The 16763-nt window shown below is 45.4% G+C and overlaps 1 protein-coding gene across 6 annotated transcripts in view; it reads left to right on the forward strand.

Moving 5' to 3' along the window:
• The window catches only part of TJP2 (tight junction protein 2), a 128415-nt gene that overhangs the window by 106834 nt on the left and 4818 nt on the right, over positions 1-16763 (forward strand). For 4 of the 6 annotated variants that reach the window (XM_084771725.1, XM_084771726.1, XM_084771724.1 and 1 more), the window contains 9 exons: positions 1412-1520; positions 2525-2735; positions 3514-3701; positions 4162-4257; positions 5881-5960; positions 6897-7107; positions 13648-13748; positions 14966-15178; positions 16304-16414. In XM_084771725.1, coding sequence (XP_084627851.1) covers positions 1412-1520; positions 2525-2735; positions 3514-3701; positions 4162-4257; positions 5881-5960; positions 6897-7107; positions 13648-13748; positions 14966-15178; positions 16304-16414 — 1320 coding nt within the window. The remainder of the gene's footprint in view (positions 1-1411; positions 1521-2524; positions 2736-3513; positions 3702-4161; positions 4258-5880; positions 5961-6896; positions 7108-13647; positions 13749-14965; positions 15179-16303; positions 16415-16763) is intronic. The other 2 variants (XM_084771728.1, XM_084771727.1) reach the window with 1 other exon arrangement.

The raw sequence follows: 16763 nt of genomic DNA on the forward strand, positions 1-16763 counted from the left end.
CGAGTCAGGTTTGTTGATGCATGTCTATAGCCTAGCACCTCAGGAGTCAGGGGCAGGGGAGATTTCTGAGTCCAAGGCTAGCCGGGTCTACAGCCTGTTTATCTTACCGCATCCTTCTGTAGTGTCCCCCTCGGTCATCGTGGGATAAATGCTGTGGGGCCCCTTGCCAGGAGGATGTATAGACTAGCAGATTAACGACACAGCGGCAACTGGTTTTCTGTATATAACTTAACGCATCGGATCTCATGAGCACATGTTAGACGTTTTTATTTTGTTTTGTTTCTGAGACAGAACCTCACTGACCTTGAACTCAGAACCATCCTGCCTCAGCCAAAAGCACTGGCGTTCTAATTACGCCTCACTGTGTCTGGTGTTACATAGCTTTCGCGACATTGGAGTCACAGGTTGAGTCAGCCCGTGAAAGTGTATATTCAAGATTTGTTTGAGTTAATTTTAAGGAAGCGTGGCGCCAGGTCTGCTTGTTCCCGACCTCCCTGCTCCATGTTGATCATAGTTATGTGTTTACTACGTAAATATTGCGCCTTTCTGGTACAAGAGGCTTGAGAAAGGGGAGATAGAGAGAATGGCAGGAGATTCTAATCAATTTAGCGACAAATTCTTCATTTGAAGGACTGGCAGATGCGATGGTGTGCAGAGCGCCGAGGAAGGAAGGTAGAACAGCACAGCGGTTTCCTTACCGGGCCACGGTCATCTGATTTGTCTGGAAGGAATTAAATTAGGCTCAGGTTGGAGGGGCCACAGCAAGACTTGGGCTGTGACCGTTTATTAAGAGCAATGAGGCTTTTATACCTTTATTAGAAGAAGAATATAATGGCCTTTGTGGGCATCAATACAAGTTGTAGTTGCCAGGATACAATGAAGCCTGGCAACTATAGAAGGCACACAAGATTAATGTCTAAGACCGACTAGCCTGTCAAGTTTCCATGTTTCCTTGACTCCCAAGGGAGCATACCTGGGCACTTCATTGCCTCAGGGAGCGCATAGGTCTCCCAGGAACTGAAAAGCACATTGTGCCCCAGGAGCCATGGACTCTAACCTGAAAAGCCAATGACTCGTGTCTCACAAGGCAGCTAGGCCAAACCAGCTCCATGGGTCCCTTCACGTGCTCACATAGCCCAGGCCAATAGAAAGGTACTGCTGGGCGGGTGAGCTGAGTGGCAACGGCACACACTTGTGCACATCCAGCTTTTGCTCTGGCCAGGTTCTGGTGGGAACAAACAGAAATTTAGGAGTTACCTTTTTAAAATTTTGGAACTACTAGGTATTAATCCTAGGTCTTTGTGCGTGCGAAGCAAGTTCGTGGCCATTGAGTTATTTCCCTGGCCCCATCAGGACTTAACTACTCTTTTTGTTTCATTTCCTTTTTAATTTCCGCCCCCCTGCCTTCCAGGTGAACACACAGGACTTCAGAGGGCTGGTTCGGGAAGATGCGGTTCTTTACCTTTTAGAAATCCCCAAAGGTGAAACCGTGACCATTTTGGCTCAGAGCCGAGCAGATGGTGAGCAAGTTTGGTCAGTTGTTTGACCTGGAGGAGGTGGGAAGGATTTAGAAGGTTATCTTGGGCCCAGAAAAAGTAACACTGGGTCACAGGTACATGGAGAAAAATTGAGTAACTGCCCCCATCTACTGAAACAATTTGTTAGTTGTGTGCCTTTCAGAGTTAAACTGCTTTTCTGAGCAGTGGTGTGTCCTCGCTTACGTTAGAATTGACATAGTCTCTATTTGATGGTGACATTAGCCCCTCTCCGCTCTCACCAGTCTCACAAGTTGCTCCGCCTTTCCAGGCCCTCTCCTATAAAGCGGGGGACAAGAATATAGTCCCTTCCTGTTTGTGTCAGAAGGTTGGTGAGCAACTCCATTAGTCAGGGGTCCCCAGAGAAACAGAACCAACAAGAGAGAAAGGCACACACTGTTAAGGGCATGGTTGACGTGAGCGTGCAGGCTGGCGAGTTCCACTGCGGGACAGGGTGAGCTAACAAGTTGCAGACCTGGCAGAATCAAAGATTCAGTCTTGCGGTTAGCCTGCAAGTCTCACTTGTAGGAGAATGCATGGTTTAGAGGCAGCAGGCCTGTGGGAGAAAAGCAGCTCTTTCAGCTGGAAGGCCACTGGCTGGGAATAGTAACTCCCTCTGACTGACTGGACAGAATATTCTGCCGAGGCTTTCAGCTGATTGGATGAAGCCTCATCCTTATTAGGAGGAACAATTTGCTCAGTCTACCCTTTTGGATGTTAATTTCATTCCCCCCAGCACACACCATGTCCCCTCAGAAAAGACCTAGGATAATGTTTAATTGATTGTCTAGGCTGACCCCTCCCCCCAAACCCCCCCACACACACACAGGTTGACACATGAAATCCACCGTCATGGTTCTTCAGGTTAGTGGTTCTGCCTTCCTTCTGTTGGTTCCCATAGTTCCCACAATGCACTAGGAATGGAGGAACTGGGAAGGGCGTGATCCTCAGTCAAGCCCAACACAGCCAACAGTGCTTTTGTTTTCCAGTGTATAGAGACATCCTGGCTTGTGGCAGGGGAGACTCGTTTTTCATAAGAAGCCACTTTGAATGCGAGAAGGAGACTCCACAGAGCCTGGCCTTCACCAGGGGAGAGGTCTTCCGAGTGGTAGACACGCTGTACGATGGCAAGCTGGGTCACTGGCTGGCTGTGAGGATCGGAAACGAACTGGAGAAGGGCCTAATCCCTAACAAAAGCAGGTAACTAAGACCGCTTCCCTAAACATTCCTTAATCCCTTTCCCACCAAAAGGCAGCAGAACCGCCTCTGAGGAAATCCCGTGTGATGTCATCATTTGGCGACACCAGTTGTTTATGGGGATAGAACTGGAGCTTCTGCAGTTTTGAACATCTCAGGCTTGGTTGCTGCGCTTGACTTATTTAAGGATAGCCTGCTGCCTTGCTTACGGGAAACACTGAGCCGTAGCACCCCAGCACACCGGGCCTCCATCCTTAGGAGAGGCTTGTACACCCCCAGCTTGCTGGTGTGGCTGTGGAGACTTCACAGTGATGATCAGTTTGCTACATACAATCATACTACATACCCTATGAGCCAAACATGGCATGTTCTGTACTGAGCTATTGCCCGTGGTTTTCAGAAATCCTGTGGACTTCTTTCATTGCCAGAGAGAGGAGGGTAGTGAGAGGTGGGGGTGGGGAAGGCTGGTCCTCAGCTTGCTTTCTCCCTTGTATTCAGTCTGGGCCCCGGGCCATGGGAAGGTGCTGTCTGTTTGGATGGGTTTTTCTTTTCTACAAATATCCTCCTCGGTCTACCCAGAGGTGCATTTCCATAGCAATTCTAAATCTAGTCAGGTTGACAGCGAGGCTTTTACACGCTGCCTTTTCTGGCTCCACAGCCCCTTCGTTGCCTCCCTTGTCAGTCTGAGTCGGTGCTGGGCTCTAGCATGACTCTGACTGGGTCTTAATAGCAACCTCTTCCCACGCTGTGGAGAGTGACTTCTCCTGCCTTCTTCCCTCAGAGCTGAGCAAATGGCCAGTGTCCAGAATGCCCAGAGAGAGAATGCTGGGGACAGAGCAGACTTCTGGCGGATGCGTGGCCAGCGGTCCGGGGTCAAGAAGAACATCCGCAAGAGCCGGGAAGATCTGGCGGCCGCTGTGTCTGTTAGCACCAAGTTCCCGGCCTACGAGAAAGTTCTGCTGCGGGAAGGTGAGGCAGCTACGTGAACCTGGAAGCGATCTGCTGAGCTCTGAGCCGATCCCGTTGTCTCTATAACCATCAAGTGCCAGCTTCACCTGTGTCACTCACCCCAAGGGCGTGGTGAGGGAATCCTACCCAACGGGCAACTTCAGCGGCTCAGGCTCCTCAGTGGAGGCGAATTCTTGAAACGTGGAGAAGTTTTAATACTGACACTCGAGTATTTGTGTGTTACCCACTGAGTGGGGATGTGAAAATACCGCATCAGAGAATGACAAGTCAGGTTTCCATAAACTTCTTTGCAGGGAGGGCAGCTAAGGCTTCTCTTTCAGGAAAGAACGGGAGTCCTGGTGAGGTGGCATTGTTCAGCTTCCTTGGCTGAGTTGGGCAAAGTCTAGACAGTACCTTTCTCTCTCGTCTAGCTGTTATGACCTCGGCTGCGGATCTGAAAGCCTTTCTTTTTTCCTTCCAGCTGGCTTCAAGAGACCCGTGGTCTTGTTTGGCCCCATAGCTGATATAGCAATGGAAAGGTTGGCCAACGAGTTGCCTGATTGGTTTCAAACCGCAAGTAAGTCAGTTCGGGGAGTTTTGCTCCCAGAGTGTTAAATTTAAAAGATTTCTAGCGCACGAAAGCTGAAAGAATGCTAAATAGCCACATACCTGCTCAGGGTCACATACCGTGTTGTCCGATACACTTTCTCTCCATCACCTGCCCCTAGATAGACAGACAGAGACACACACACACACACACACACACACACACACACACACACACACACACACACACACACACACACACACACGCCCTTTGAAGCTGCTAAGCTAGCTGACAGTTTAAATTGCAGAGCCGTGACACTTTATCGACGAGTATACGTTTGGGTCCCTTCATGATAAGGATATTCTTGTACACGATGAGGATGCCGTTGTCCCCTCAGTAATGAAGAGATTTAATATTAGTGTTTTAGTTTGAACATTGCTGATCTGAAGTATTCCAAAAGTTGTAACATTTTGAGTCTCAACTTGATAGTACAAGGGGAAAATTCCGTTTTTGCTCTCATGGGAATGATCAGCACCTAAATGCAGATGTATTGAATAAAGATGTTGTGTAAATTTACCTGTAGTCTGTGAGTCTGAGATAGGGATGACAGAAGTGTTTTGTTTTGGTTTTGTGAGCAGGGTCCTTTAGACAGCTGCTCAGTGTGGCTGCGGAGCACCTTGCAATTCTGATCTTCCTGCCTTCATCTCCCAAGTGCTGGTATATACCACCACGAATGCATTTTTTTTTTTTTTTTTTTTTTTGGTTTTTCAAGACAGAGTTTCTCTGTTTAGCCTTGTCTGTCCTAGACTCGCTTTGTAGACCACGCTGGCCTCGAACTCACAGCAATCCACCTGCCTCTGCCTCCTGAGTGCTGGGATTAAAGAGGCATATGCCACCACTGCCTGGCATGAATCTTATATTTTAATATGGGTTTCCTTTTTTTTTTTTTCGGATGTTTTAATTATGCATATGTAAATACTAAAAAATCGGTAGCATTTCTGGTCCCAAAGGTTTTCTTTCTTTCTTTCTTTCTTTCTTTCTTTCTAAAATTCATTTATTTATTATGTATATAGTATACTGTCTGCATGCCAGAAGAGGGTGTTGGATCTCATTGTAGATGGTTGTGAGTCATCATGTGGTTGCTGGGAATTGAACTCAGGACCTCTGGAAGAGCAACCTGTGCTCTTAACCTCTGAGCCATCTCTCCAGTCCTACTCCTCTTCCTCCTCTTCCTTCTTCTTTTTAAATTCAGGCTCATCCATTGCAGTTGATATTTATGACTTTTTAAGACTTTATATTTCCAGATCCATCCTTTTAGAGAGAATTAGTTGAGCTGTCGATACTTGGAGAGCATCAAGTACTCTCTGTTAGGTTGACCTAGCCATTTCTTCGTGATTAGATTTCCATCTAATAGGGCTGGGTTTGTAGCTAAGTGGTGTGGCACTTGCCTCTTATGAGTAAAAAACCCTGGTGTTTGATATGTAAACACATGCACACGAGCACTTACATACGTACAGGAATACATACACACATGGTCTCATCTCAGTGCACGCCACGAGGTCAGGTGTCCATTTCTGCTCATGTCAAGTTGGGGATTTGGTTGTCACTGTTTTCTTCCACCATTTAAGTAATGACTCTGTTTTTCTTTTGCAGAAACTGAACCCAAAGATGCAGGATCTGAGAAATCCAGTGGAGTTGTTCGGTTGAATACCGTGAGGCAAATTATTGAGCAGGTAAAAAAGCTCACCAGAAGCTCATGGGGTCAGAGAGCTGGGTTGTGACTTGGGCTAGAGCATGTTTTAATCAGATGCTGATGATCAAAGTGCATGTAAATATGAGCCATGTTGCTGTGTGAGCCAGACACTGTTCTGTAGCAGTCTCAATTTTAAACCAAGTAACACATTAATGGCCCCTCTTTCTTGGGGGAGAATATATTTCAGGATCTCTGTTGGGTGTCAGAAACCATGGAGAGTACCAACCCTTCATGTATGTATATGTGTACACATACACACAAACACATACATCCACATGCACACGGGCATATCTGTGATAATTTAATATATAAATTAGCATGATGGGAGATAAACAGCCAGAACCAAAAACAAAGTAGACCAATCATAAAGATATACTAAAAACAAAACAAAACAAAACAAAAAACAACGTGTTCCAAATTAGAAGCTTTTTTTTTTTTTTTTTTTTTTGGTTTTTCAAGACAGGGTTTCTCTGTGTAGCCTTGTCTGTCCTGGACTCACTTTGTAGACCTCACACCCCTGCCCCCCCCCTTTTTTTTTACTCACCTTTGACCTCAGGAGAAACTGAAGGATGACTTTATGGACCAGGAGGGTTACTACAATCCTTCTATAAGAAGTTTTAACTGATAATATGAAAGCAGGTGTAATATGGAAAGAAATATTTTTGGCTTTTTAGTTTAAATACACAGGGCAAGGTAAGGTGGTGCAGAAGGAAGCAGATCTCTATGAGTTTAAGGCCAGCCTGCATAGTGATTTCCAGCCAGAGCTACACAAGTGAGATTCTGTCTCCAAAAAGAAAAAATGTTTTTTTTAAGTTAAATGTACATATTTTATCTGGTACAGTTTTTGCCAGGGAGAACAAACCCCTTGATGCTGTTGTTCCGTGTCACCACGTACCATTCTTTGTATTTGCGACAGGATAAGCATGCCCTGCTCGACGTGACTCCCAAAGCTGTGGACCTGCTCAATTACACCCAGTGGTTCCCAATCGTGATCTTTTTCAACCTGGATTCCAAACAAGGTGTTAAAGCCATGAGACAGAGGTTGAGTCCAACATCCAATAAAAGTTCCCGGAAGCTCTTCGATCAAGCCAACAAGCTCAAGAAGACCTGTTCTCATCTGTTCACAGGTAAGTGGAGTTTAGAAGGTGGCTGCTTAACAAGAGAAGTCAACAAGAGAAATAAGGAAATAATCTTGAGTGTGGGACATGAAACTGTGCTCATGACTCGTTCAAGAATAGTTAATACTGTGGGAGTGGATATTTAGACCTATGGCGTTTGTATGTTAAACTTTGTGATTTTTGACAGCCAACACGATTGTAAAGATCCAAAACATGGTAATAACTAGTCGTCTTAATGACAATAGATTTTTGGTAGACTCAGGGTTAATGATTGAATCTTGCGCGCGCATGTGTGTGTGTGTGTGTGTGTGTGTGTGTGTGTGTGTGTGTGTGTGTGTGTAACTGCATGTTTCTGTTCTCTACTTACTGCTAATGATGCATTAATTGACTGTGTGATTGGAACTTACTGCAGTGGCTGACAGTGTCTCCCAAATAGAAACCTGAACACTCTGAATGTGGAGGATTTAAACTTTTGTTACTTCTGCTTTTTAGATGTAATGATACTCTGAATGTATCTTTTCTTAAGTATTACCCTTTTAGAGATATACATTAAATTGAATCTTTATATATTATCTAGTAGGCTCCCTAGAATTTGCATAGCCAACCTGCATAAGAGGAGAGAGTAGAGTGCAGATAGACTGGCCACGCAAATGATGCAAAGGTGGGTGCTGTGAAAATGAGAGTTTATATACTGGCCTCTATTGTGTCTGCAAATAAAATCTTCCAAAATAAGGTATTTCTAAAATGCCAGAAATAAAGACACAATGCAGCTTTTACCCAGGATAGTGAGATGGTCTAAAAATACGACATTTTCTGTACTATCTTCATAAATAAGCAGTGTGAGTATGCATTTTTTTTTTAATTTTTTCTTGGTTGTGCAATGCTTTAATTTGTGGGACTGCTGTAAGGATACCACATAGATACCACTGTTTTAGTTCAGGGATTTAGAGGTCAGTGACAGTTCTCATCAGCTTTTGACATTTGGGAAGAAGATCGAGGTGAATGGAAATGTGCCCACATTCGACCACTGTTTCCTGCTGTTTCACTTTTCTTAGGTCTTCACACTGTGGTCAGAGTTGCAGCTAAGAGACAGTGTGACCAAATGCACAGGAGAAAGTGCTCTGTCTTTGGGCAAAGCCTTATCCTTGGGTTTTAAGTGCCCCTCTGACCTGAGTGTTGTGGGTGTGGGTTCAGTGTACTTACTCTTGTATCTCTCTTCACTTCTACCACGGGCAGTTGCAGCTTACTTTGCAGAGGCCATGAACAGTAATACTAATCGGACCCGTGTGCTGCCTACTCGGACTGCTAGAAATTTCTACAGATCCCAGTGTGGCTGAGCCCAGACTAGAGCTGGTTTTGAGCACATCCCATGTACCTCACAGCCCAGCTAGATAATTCAGATGCCAGAAAGGATGTTGCATAGGTTGGTTAGCCCTGGTCCAAAGTGCGTATGACCAGAAATGTTTTCCTATTTTAGATCCGGGGGTGCTTTTTTATAGACAATAGTAAGCATTTTGGAGACAAGACTCAAGTCTGAACAGCAGATTCCTTTATTTTTCCCAGGGTCCTAGCCACAGAGCCTGGAGGCGATTATTTGCCACAATCATCGCAGTAGCTCTGTGGATGACAATGCCGCGGTGCGGGCATTGTGTGCACTCTCAGAAACTTTCAGACCCTGAAGCGTATCTGATTGGAGATTTTGAATTAACCAGCTCTGTATTATTCCTAAATCCTCCTTTGAGCAGATGAGAGAGAATTCACCCACATGGATATGCATGTGACACCAGGAGACCCATTTCTTCCCCCTACCCTGACATGTCCACTGGAGTCCACTGAATGCCTGGGAGCTATCCTCAGAGTCAGATTTTGAGTTTTATGCAAGGATGTGAGAAATCGGGAAGGGGATTCCAGGGTTGTGGAAGAGGAGTCAGGCTCTGGAGACCGGACAAGGAGGAGAGCCTGCGGAAGGTAGCCGGTACCTGTGGGTGATTCCTGTGGGAGTCAGCATTGTTGGCTCTGGAGCACAGGCCACAGCCGCTGCAGGGGCTGCTGCTGATCTGCAGGACTCGTGTGTGTGGAAGGGTTTGTCATAGACTGCATCACAAGATGCTTGAAGGGACAGACATGGCTGAAGTCAGCATCAGGCCTCAGAAGTAGGCCTCAGATGGGCTCTGGCACAGCTCAGCGTTTTCTTTATTTTCTAAAAATTGACTTATTTTCCATGTATGGTGTTTTGCCTCCATGTGTGTATATGTACCACATGTGAGCAGTGCCTGAGTAGGCCAGAAGGTGTCCGATCCTTCTAGAACTTGAGTTTCAGGTGGTTGGATGCTGGGAATCAAACATGGGTCCTCTGGAAGAGCAGCCAGTGCTCTTAACCACCGAGCCTTGTCTCTAGCTCCAAGCATGTCCTTTCTGATGCATGCAGGTTGAGAAGCAGAAAGTTCAGAACTAAAGAGATGGAAGGGGGTGTGGATGTGTACTGAGTGTTGAAGTTCAGAGTGGGGATCTTATCGGAGTACATGGCCCGTCTGATGCAGTGAGCCACGTAGTCTTCAGGACAGAAGGGGCAGGGTTATTGATAGCTTGGACTCAGAAGCCTGTTTCCTTTTTTGTTTGTTTGTTTGTTTGGTTTTTTTGAGACAAGGTTTCTCGGTGTAACCTTGGTTGGTCTGGACTCTGTAGACCAGGCTGGCCTTGAACTCACAGAGATCCACCTACCTCTTCCTCCCGAGTGCTGGGATTAAAGGTGTGCACCACCACACCTGGCTACGAAGCCCCTGTTTTCTTGCAACTCTCATACAGTTCTTCCAGACTTTTAACCTTGACTCCTGAAAGCTGTGTGGAGGTTACACGAAGCCTTTTTATTGCCCTCTCACTCCATGTCTGCCCACAGAGTGAGATTGGTGGCGCATGCTGGGTCTAAAACACTGGCTTTTAACCCTGATCAGAAGACCCATGAGCAGAATTAATATTTTATTTCCCATGGCCTTAATGCATGGGATCTTTATGAATTAATAGGAGGGAATGATAGATTTGCTTTGGTGAGCACAATTTAAAGTCATGTTTTCTGTCTTACATGGTCTTGTGAGGCTAAGTATCCTATTCCATGTTTTTTTTTAAATACAGTTAATGAGAAAATTTTCCCACTGAGATTTTATTTGTAACAATATTAAAATCTTTTCCATTATGATCTTGATATGCTCATTAATTAAGACACACTTTATTCAGAGACTTGCTCAAAAGTATGTTGGCCTGTCAGAGTAGGTTAAAATGTTATGCCTGCGTACCCCTTTCTCAATGGATATATTTAGTATAAAATACATTTATACATATAATAAAATGAAAATTGAGTTGCATGTGTTCTTAGGACCTTGTGGTAAAATGCTCAGTTCATAGTTTAAAGACTGCTGAGGTGGCCTTATGTTACACCACCTTTGTGATAAACTGTGGCATGTTAAAGCATCGTGGGATGGTCTTGGCTATCTTACCCACTTTCCAGGCTTCATTAAAATGAACCCTGGAAGTTTGAGGGAGCTTACTAGTGCTATTACTGTAATTATTTTTCTATATCACATTATAGAAAAATGTTTTAGTCTATGTGACATTTGCTTGCTTGTTTGTTTTGGACTTTGAAAGAGCACCAGAGGGAATTGAATCTTGTACCAGCTGAGAAAAATCCAAACTGCAGTAGGTGATACTTGAATTCCTAGGGGAGTGTAGGAACTGTTAACAACAGGAAAGAAATGAGCTGCAGGGCGGCTTGCCTACTGAGCCGGCATCTGGCATGTGCGTGTTAAAGTGGCCACGGCACAGCCTTCCTGAGATGTAGTTTGTGTACTGTACCACTTGCCCCATTGAAGGGCACATCACAGTGGGTTTTAGATCCTTTGTTGTTGTGTAAACATCACCACCATAACTTTTAGAAGTTTCATCCATCAACAATCTCTTCCAATTTTTTTTTTGCAACTGTTCCAGCTTGCATGGTGCCTTTTGGTGCCTCTGTCACTAGGAGTGGGAAGGTACAAATGCCAGGGCTGCCCTGAGGTTCTGAGATGCTAACAGGGACATTGGGAGCAGGGGGATCCTTTTATATAATTACAGGTCCTTGAGTTTGAAGGTCAAAGTCATAGGTTTAAAAAGAGGTGAGGTGCATGAATAGACACTGCCTTTGAGTGGGGCCTAGCAAGTTAGCCTCTCTGTGACTTTGATATCAGTGTTTCAGCTCTTGATTGCCAGTGAAACATTTTCTGTTTTTTGTGGGTTTGTGTGTGTGTGTGTGTGTGTGTGTGTGTGTGTGTGTGTGTGTCTGTCATTCCTATTGGCAGGGGACACAAATGTGTCTTCTACATTTCTTAGAGAGCCCCCTTAACTAAGTTTTCTTTGTGGCAAATTCAGACTCTTAGACAGCTGCTGATAGAAACCTGTAAAGGGCCTCTTAACATTCTTTATACATCTATTACAAGTCACTTGTTTAGTCCCTGGGGTGCACAGTCTCATTTCTATATTTACATCTTGGATCATATTTTAGCTAGGAGTACAATAGTCTTCGTGAAGTGCCATGATAAATAAGGACACAAGAAAATCTATGGCATCAAGGTTAATTTCCTTGGGCTGCCTAATGTTCAGTCTGATGCTGTAAATAATTAATAGCTGAGGAAACCGTCATCTCATTCATGACTTCCCAAGGTCAGAGGTAGAAACTTTTTCAAGTTTTTGAGGCGGGCTCTCATGTATCCCCAGCCCGACCTCATCCTTCCTGTAGCCAGTGCTGCCTCCCAGGCAGGTCCAGATGTACATCTCATTACAAATGTGCACCACCTTACCTGGCATCAGGATTAGAATTGCGTAAACTCTAATAAAATGAAATGAAAGAAAGTCAAACTTAATTAAAAGAAAACTTAAAGTATAGCTGCTCAGAAATTTTATATAATGGTTCGTTTGGCTTTAGAAAGGATATATATACTACCATGAATTCTAATAAAAAGTCATGAAAGCATAATTTAAAAAGCAGTTTTAAGCCGGGCGTGGTGGCGCATGCCTTTAATCCCAGCACTCGGGAGGCAGAGGCAGGCGGATCGCTGTGAGTTCGAGGCCAGCCTGGTCTACAAAGCGAGTCCAGGACAGCCAAGGCAACACAGAGAAACCCTGTCTCGAAAAACCAAAAAAAAAAAAAAAAAAAAAAGAAAAGCAGTTTTAGAGGGCTAGTGAGATGGCTCAGTGGTTAAGAGCACTGGCTGCTCTTCCAGAGGATCTGAGTTCAGCACCTACATGTCAGCTCACAACTGTCTGTAGTACCAGTTTTTGGGGATTAAACACCCCCACACACAAACATACAGGCAATACTAATACATATAAAATAAAGATTAATAAATTATATATGTAATCAATTCTAATTTATCTGTAACCCGATTGTTTTTATATTAATGCAATGTCTGTTTGTTTATTTTCTCTCTCTCTCTCTCACACACACACACACACACACACACACACACACACACACACAGAGAGAGAGAGAGAGAGAGAGAGAGAGAGAGAGAGAGAGAGAGAGAGAGAGAGGGGCTGGCAGGCCATTGAGTGCCCTGGATCCACCTGTGTCCACTGCTGGGGTTATAGGCACACACAGCCATGCCCAGCTTCTTTTAAGGGGATTTGAACTCAGGTCCTCCTGCTTTCACAGCAAGTGTTCTTACCTACTGAGCTGTCTCTCCAATCTCTCCAGCTCTGTTTAGACCATTTTGACCCATCTCGTCATTTGGAGTAGTTTTGCTTGCCTATTTTATCTTTACTACATCTATAAATACAGATTGTTGAAGAGCAGATGCATGTAATTTGTGAGCATCTTCTGTCTGTGTTGGTGTCTTTACATGGGCTGTGTAGGGCAATGGTCCAGGCTACAAGCTCAGAAAATAATGTTCCCAGTTTGTACTCAGTTTTCTTTATTTGCTTGGTGTGAAGTGTAATGCTTTTGATTTCACCATTTGTCTTGTTTTTTCTCCCTTTTCATGATAATACACTGACAAAAGCAGCTTAAGGGAAGAATAGCCTTATTTTAGCTTATAGTTCAAAGTGTAGTCCATTTTATCTGTATTCTTTTTTTCCCCCAGAGCTGAGGACCAAACCTAGGGCCTTGTGCTTGCTAGGCAAGCACTCTACCACTGAGCTAAATCCCCAAGCCCCCCTGTACTCTTGAAAATGTATTTTATTTTATTGTTTTAGGGCTGGGGCTATGGCTCACTGGTAGAAAGCATATGTGGCATTCGGGATAACCTGAATTCTGTTCCTAGCATCGCAAACACACACACTCTTCTGAAGAAATATGTATTGTGAAAACAAGCCCTTTGTGGTCTGTAGTGTAAACTAAAACAGCTTTAGTTTCAGTCAACCAAAAAGATTGCTTTTGATTGTTATGTGTTTAGGTAACACGCAGACTTCTGGATCTGGCAAGCTTTTCTTCAAATGTGGTATAAATAGAAATAATGTGACTATCTTCCGGAATAAAGGTTGCTCTGGAAGTTGATGGTGACCTTTCTGTTTGTATTCCTGCAGCCACAATCAATGTGAACTCAGCCAATGATAGCTGGTTTGGCAGCTTGAGGGACAGCATTCAGCAGCAGCAGGGCGAAGCGGTCTGGGTCTCTGAAGGAAAGGTATGTGGCCTAGGTTTGCTGCTGTGAGGTGAGACTCTTGTGTTTTTGATGCTTCCCCAGAGGGCAGTGAATGTAGTAAACCGTGAAAAGCGAGATGTAATATGTTCATTGAGTCGGAAGCTTTATAATTCTCCAGCAAAGTAATAAAACGAAGGGACTTTGTGAGGCACCGTATGATGGATGCCGACCTACATTCACTTCCCCTCTACTTTTACCGTAGCAACTAGGCTTGCATCCCAAGTACTCTAATCAGAGCTTACAAGTTCTCATTCCTAATGCCAAACCGTACTAAGGACACGGGAAACTCGGAGTGGAGACGAGAGGCAGGTTGAGAGCCATGAGTAATGCAGGTTAAAATAAAGATACCAAGAGAAGTGCTCACAGCTGGAATTAAGAAGTGCTCACAGCTGGAATTATGTGCTTAGTAACGAGGTTGGTGGATAACGTATCATTACTCTGAGTTTGAGTAGGTGACGAGAAAACACTAGTGGCCTTTACTAGTCCTCTCAGGGTGGATAGCATCTCAGTCCGTAGAGATACTGACCACCCAGGGGTGCTGTAAGAAGGAGAGAGTCAAGAACCTGGGGTCCCTTCATTCTAGGAACCTTTCCTCCAACTAAATTGAAGGAGCCGATGAGCCTTTATAGTGAGCTGTTTTTTGGTAAAATGGACTATCTTGCTTCTTGGGACTTAGGTCTAGCATCAGCCAAACTCTTACCGCCTTCACCACTCCCTGGAGAGAACAAGTCGAGGAGGACGTTAGCTTTTGTCCTCAGGGTTTTGAGATATTACCCCCACCCCCCCTGGTCTGGGGATTGAACCCAGCTACTTCTGTGAAACATCCCAGCCTGAGTCTGGGAGTCTGGTAAATGAGCAGGAATGAATGTACATAGCACAAGGCAGAGACAGGGAGCAGCAGGAAAGCTGGAGAGGAGCTGGAAGACCAGCCAAACCAGGGAGCTTGGCCTAGCTGGCATAGAGGATGGACTGTAGCCAGGATCGGCTGGAGGGCCTTCAGTTTGTGTCCCTGTGCAGAAATTAGCCCAGCATCAGCATCAGGTCAAAGCCAGTGATCACAGGACACCAAAGGCCCCTTCCCTTGCTGGCACAGGTCAAGGTTTCCAACACTTGGCTCAGCCCTGGGCAGTTTTCTTGAGTCCCTACTCCCAGGGAGCCAGGCCCAGATCCCACTCACCGTTCAAAACAAATTCCTCTAGATGGAAGGGATGGATGACGATCCTGAAGACCGCATGTCCTACTTAACCGCCATGGGCGCGGACTATCTGAGTTGTGACAGCCGGCTCATCAGTGACTTTGAAGATACTGACGGCGAGGGAGGCGCCTACACTGACAATGAACTGGATGACCCAGCCGAGGACCCGCTGGTGTCGTCCATCACCCGCTCCTCGGAGCCGGTGCAGCACGAGGAGGTGAGGCGAGGCACAGCACACCCTGGGCAGCTTCCTGCAGGCTGTGAGGCCGTGAGGGTGCTGTGGAAAGCATCCCCAAGGATTGATTGGAGCTGAGGACTGCTAAGAGGGCACACTCTGAGCCCGTGCTTACATGGGTGTGCCTGTGGGCCATGGAAAGTAGAGCCAGGATGGGACATTGGAAAGGGTTGAGGGGTACCATTCACCACGCTCTTGTCTTCAGGAGTGAGAGATGAACAGGTCGGCTCTATGTGCCAACTGTCCAAATTGCAAATGGAACTTTTATGAATACGTTATGGCTGTATTTGCTTGTAACCTTTGATTAGGCCTCTCTCTCTGTACTCTTAGGAGCCCTGCTTTTCTTCCCCCCTCAACCTTTAACCTCCTAATGTTGTCAGGGTTCCTGAGTGTTTCCCCATCAGTTTCCTTCTGTCTGCACTTCACTTTTTTAAACGCACTTCATACATCTGATCAGATGTACTGTGTATCCACTAGTTTACACAGTCCTACAGACGATCAGTGGGCACTAACGTAGGGTGGAGCGATTGTTGGTTGCGCCTCAGAGAACATTGGAAGGAAACTCATTGTGGACTAGGTTGTCCAAGCACACAGTTCGATGATATTTGTTATGGACTACCCCTTAGCAGGTTAACTTGGTCCGGTAAATGATCGGTGAGCTAGCAGTACTCAAAAAGTAAATAAATAAATCAAGGAAGAAAAAGCCTACAACACACACACACACACACACACACACACACACACACACACACGTGCGCACACACACGTGTGCACACTTCATATACAATTGACAGGTAAAAGAGTAAGTTAATGTCCACTTAGAAGTACTGCTGATAGTGACACAGACCTTTAGATTTTAGGAGTGTTTAGGTTTGTTTCTCTTCCTTTTAAGCAGAGCCTGCTGCCTTGTACTCAGCCAGGTTCCTGGAGCGAGTCCTACACTTTCTCTAGGGAAGGAGGGTTGGTGCCTCTCTTCGTGGCAAGAGAGAGCTGCCTTAGCTGTTCCACGTCTTAGTTTCCACAAGCTTTCAGCAACCCAGCAGAGCGGAGTGCTGCCTTCTCTCTGCGTGGGTGCTCTTGCTGAGAACCAACATTTATGTTTTGTAGAGCTTAAGGAAGCCCAGCCCAGAGCCACGAGCTCAAATGAGGAGGGCTGCTAGCAGAGATCAACTTAGGGATGGTAGCCCGCCCCCAGCATTCAAGCCAGAGCCGCCCAAGGTATGTGGCTGGGAAGCCCAGCATGGGAAGGAGGAGGACACAAGTGCCTTGGAGCCCCGGGCAGCCAGGGACACACACAACACTGAGACGGTGTTGGACTGCGATGTGGAATTACTGTGTGTTCAGTAGAGTCTGCCCTTCAGGCCATTGAGTGACCTTGAAAACCAGAGAAGTGTGAGAGACAGACCCGAAAACTACTATTAGGAAAGTGTATGATTTTAGGCTTCCCAGAGAATGAGGTACTTAGTTATTTATTCATTTATATTTGCAGAAAAGTGAGATGTGGTCAAATGCTACAGGCCAGAGTCACAAATCTCAGGGCTTTATTTTCTGTTTTATTTTTCTATCC

This window comes from Acomys minous, assembly GCF_964271855.1.
Source record: "Acomys minous genome assembly, chromosome: 2".
In the NCBI taxonomy this organism is placed as follows: Eukaryota; Metazoa; Chordata; class Mammalia; order Rodentia; family Muridae; genus Acomys; species Acomys minous.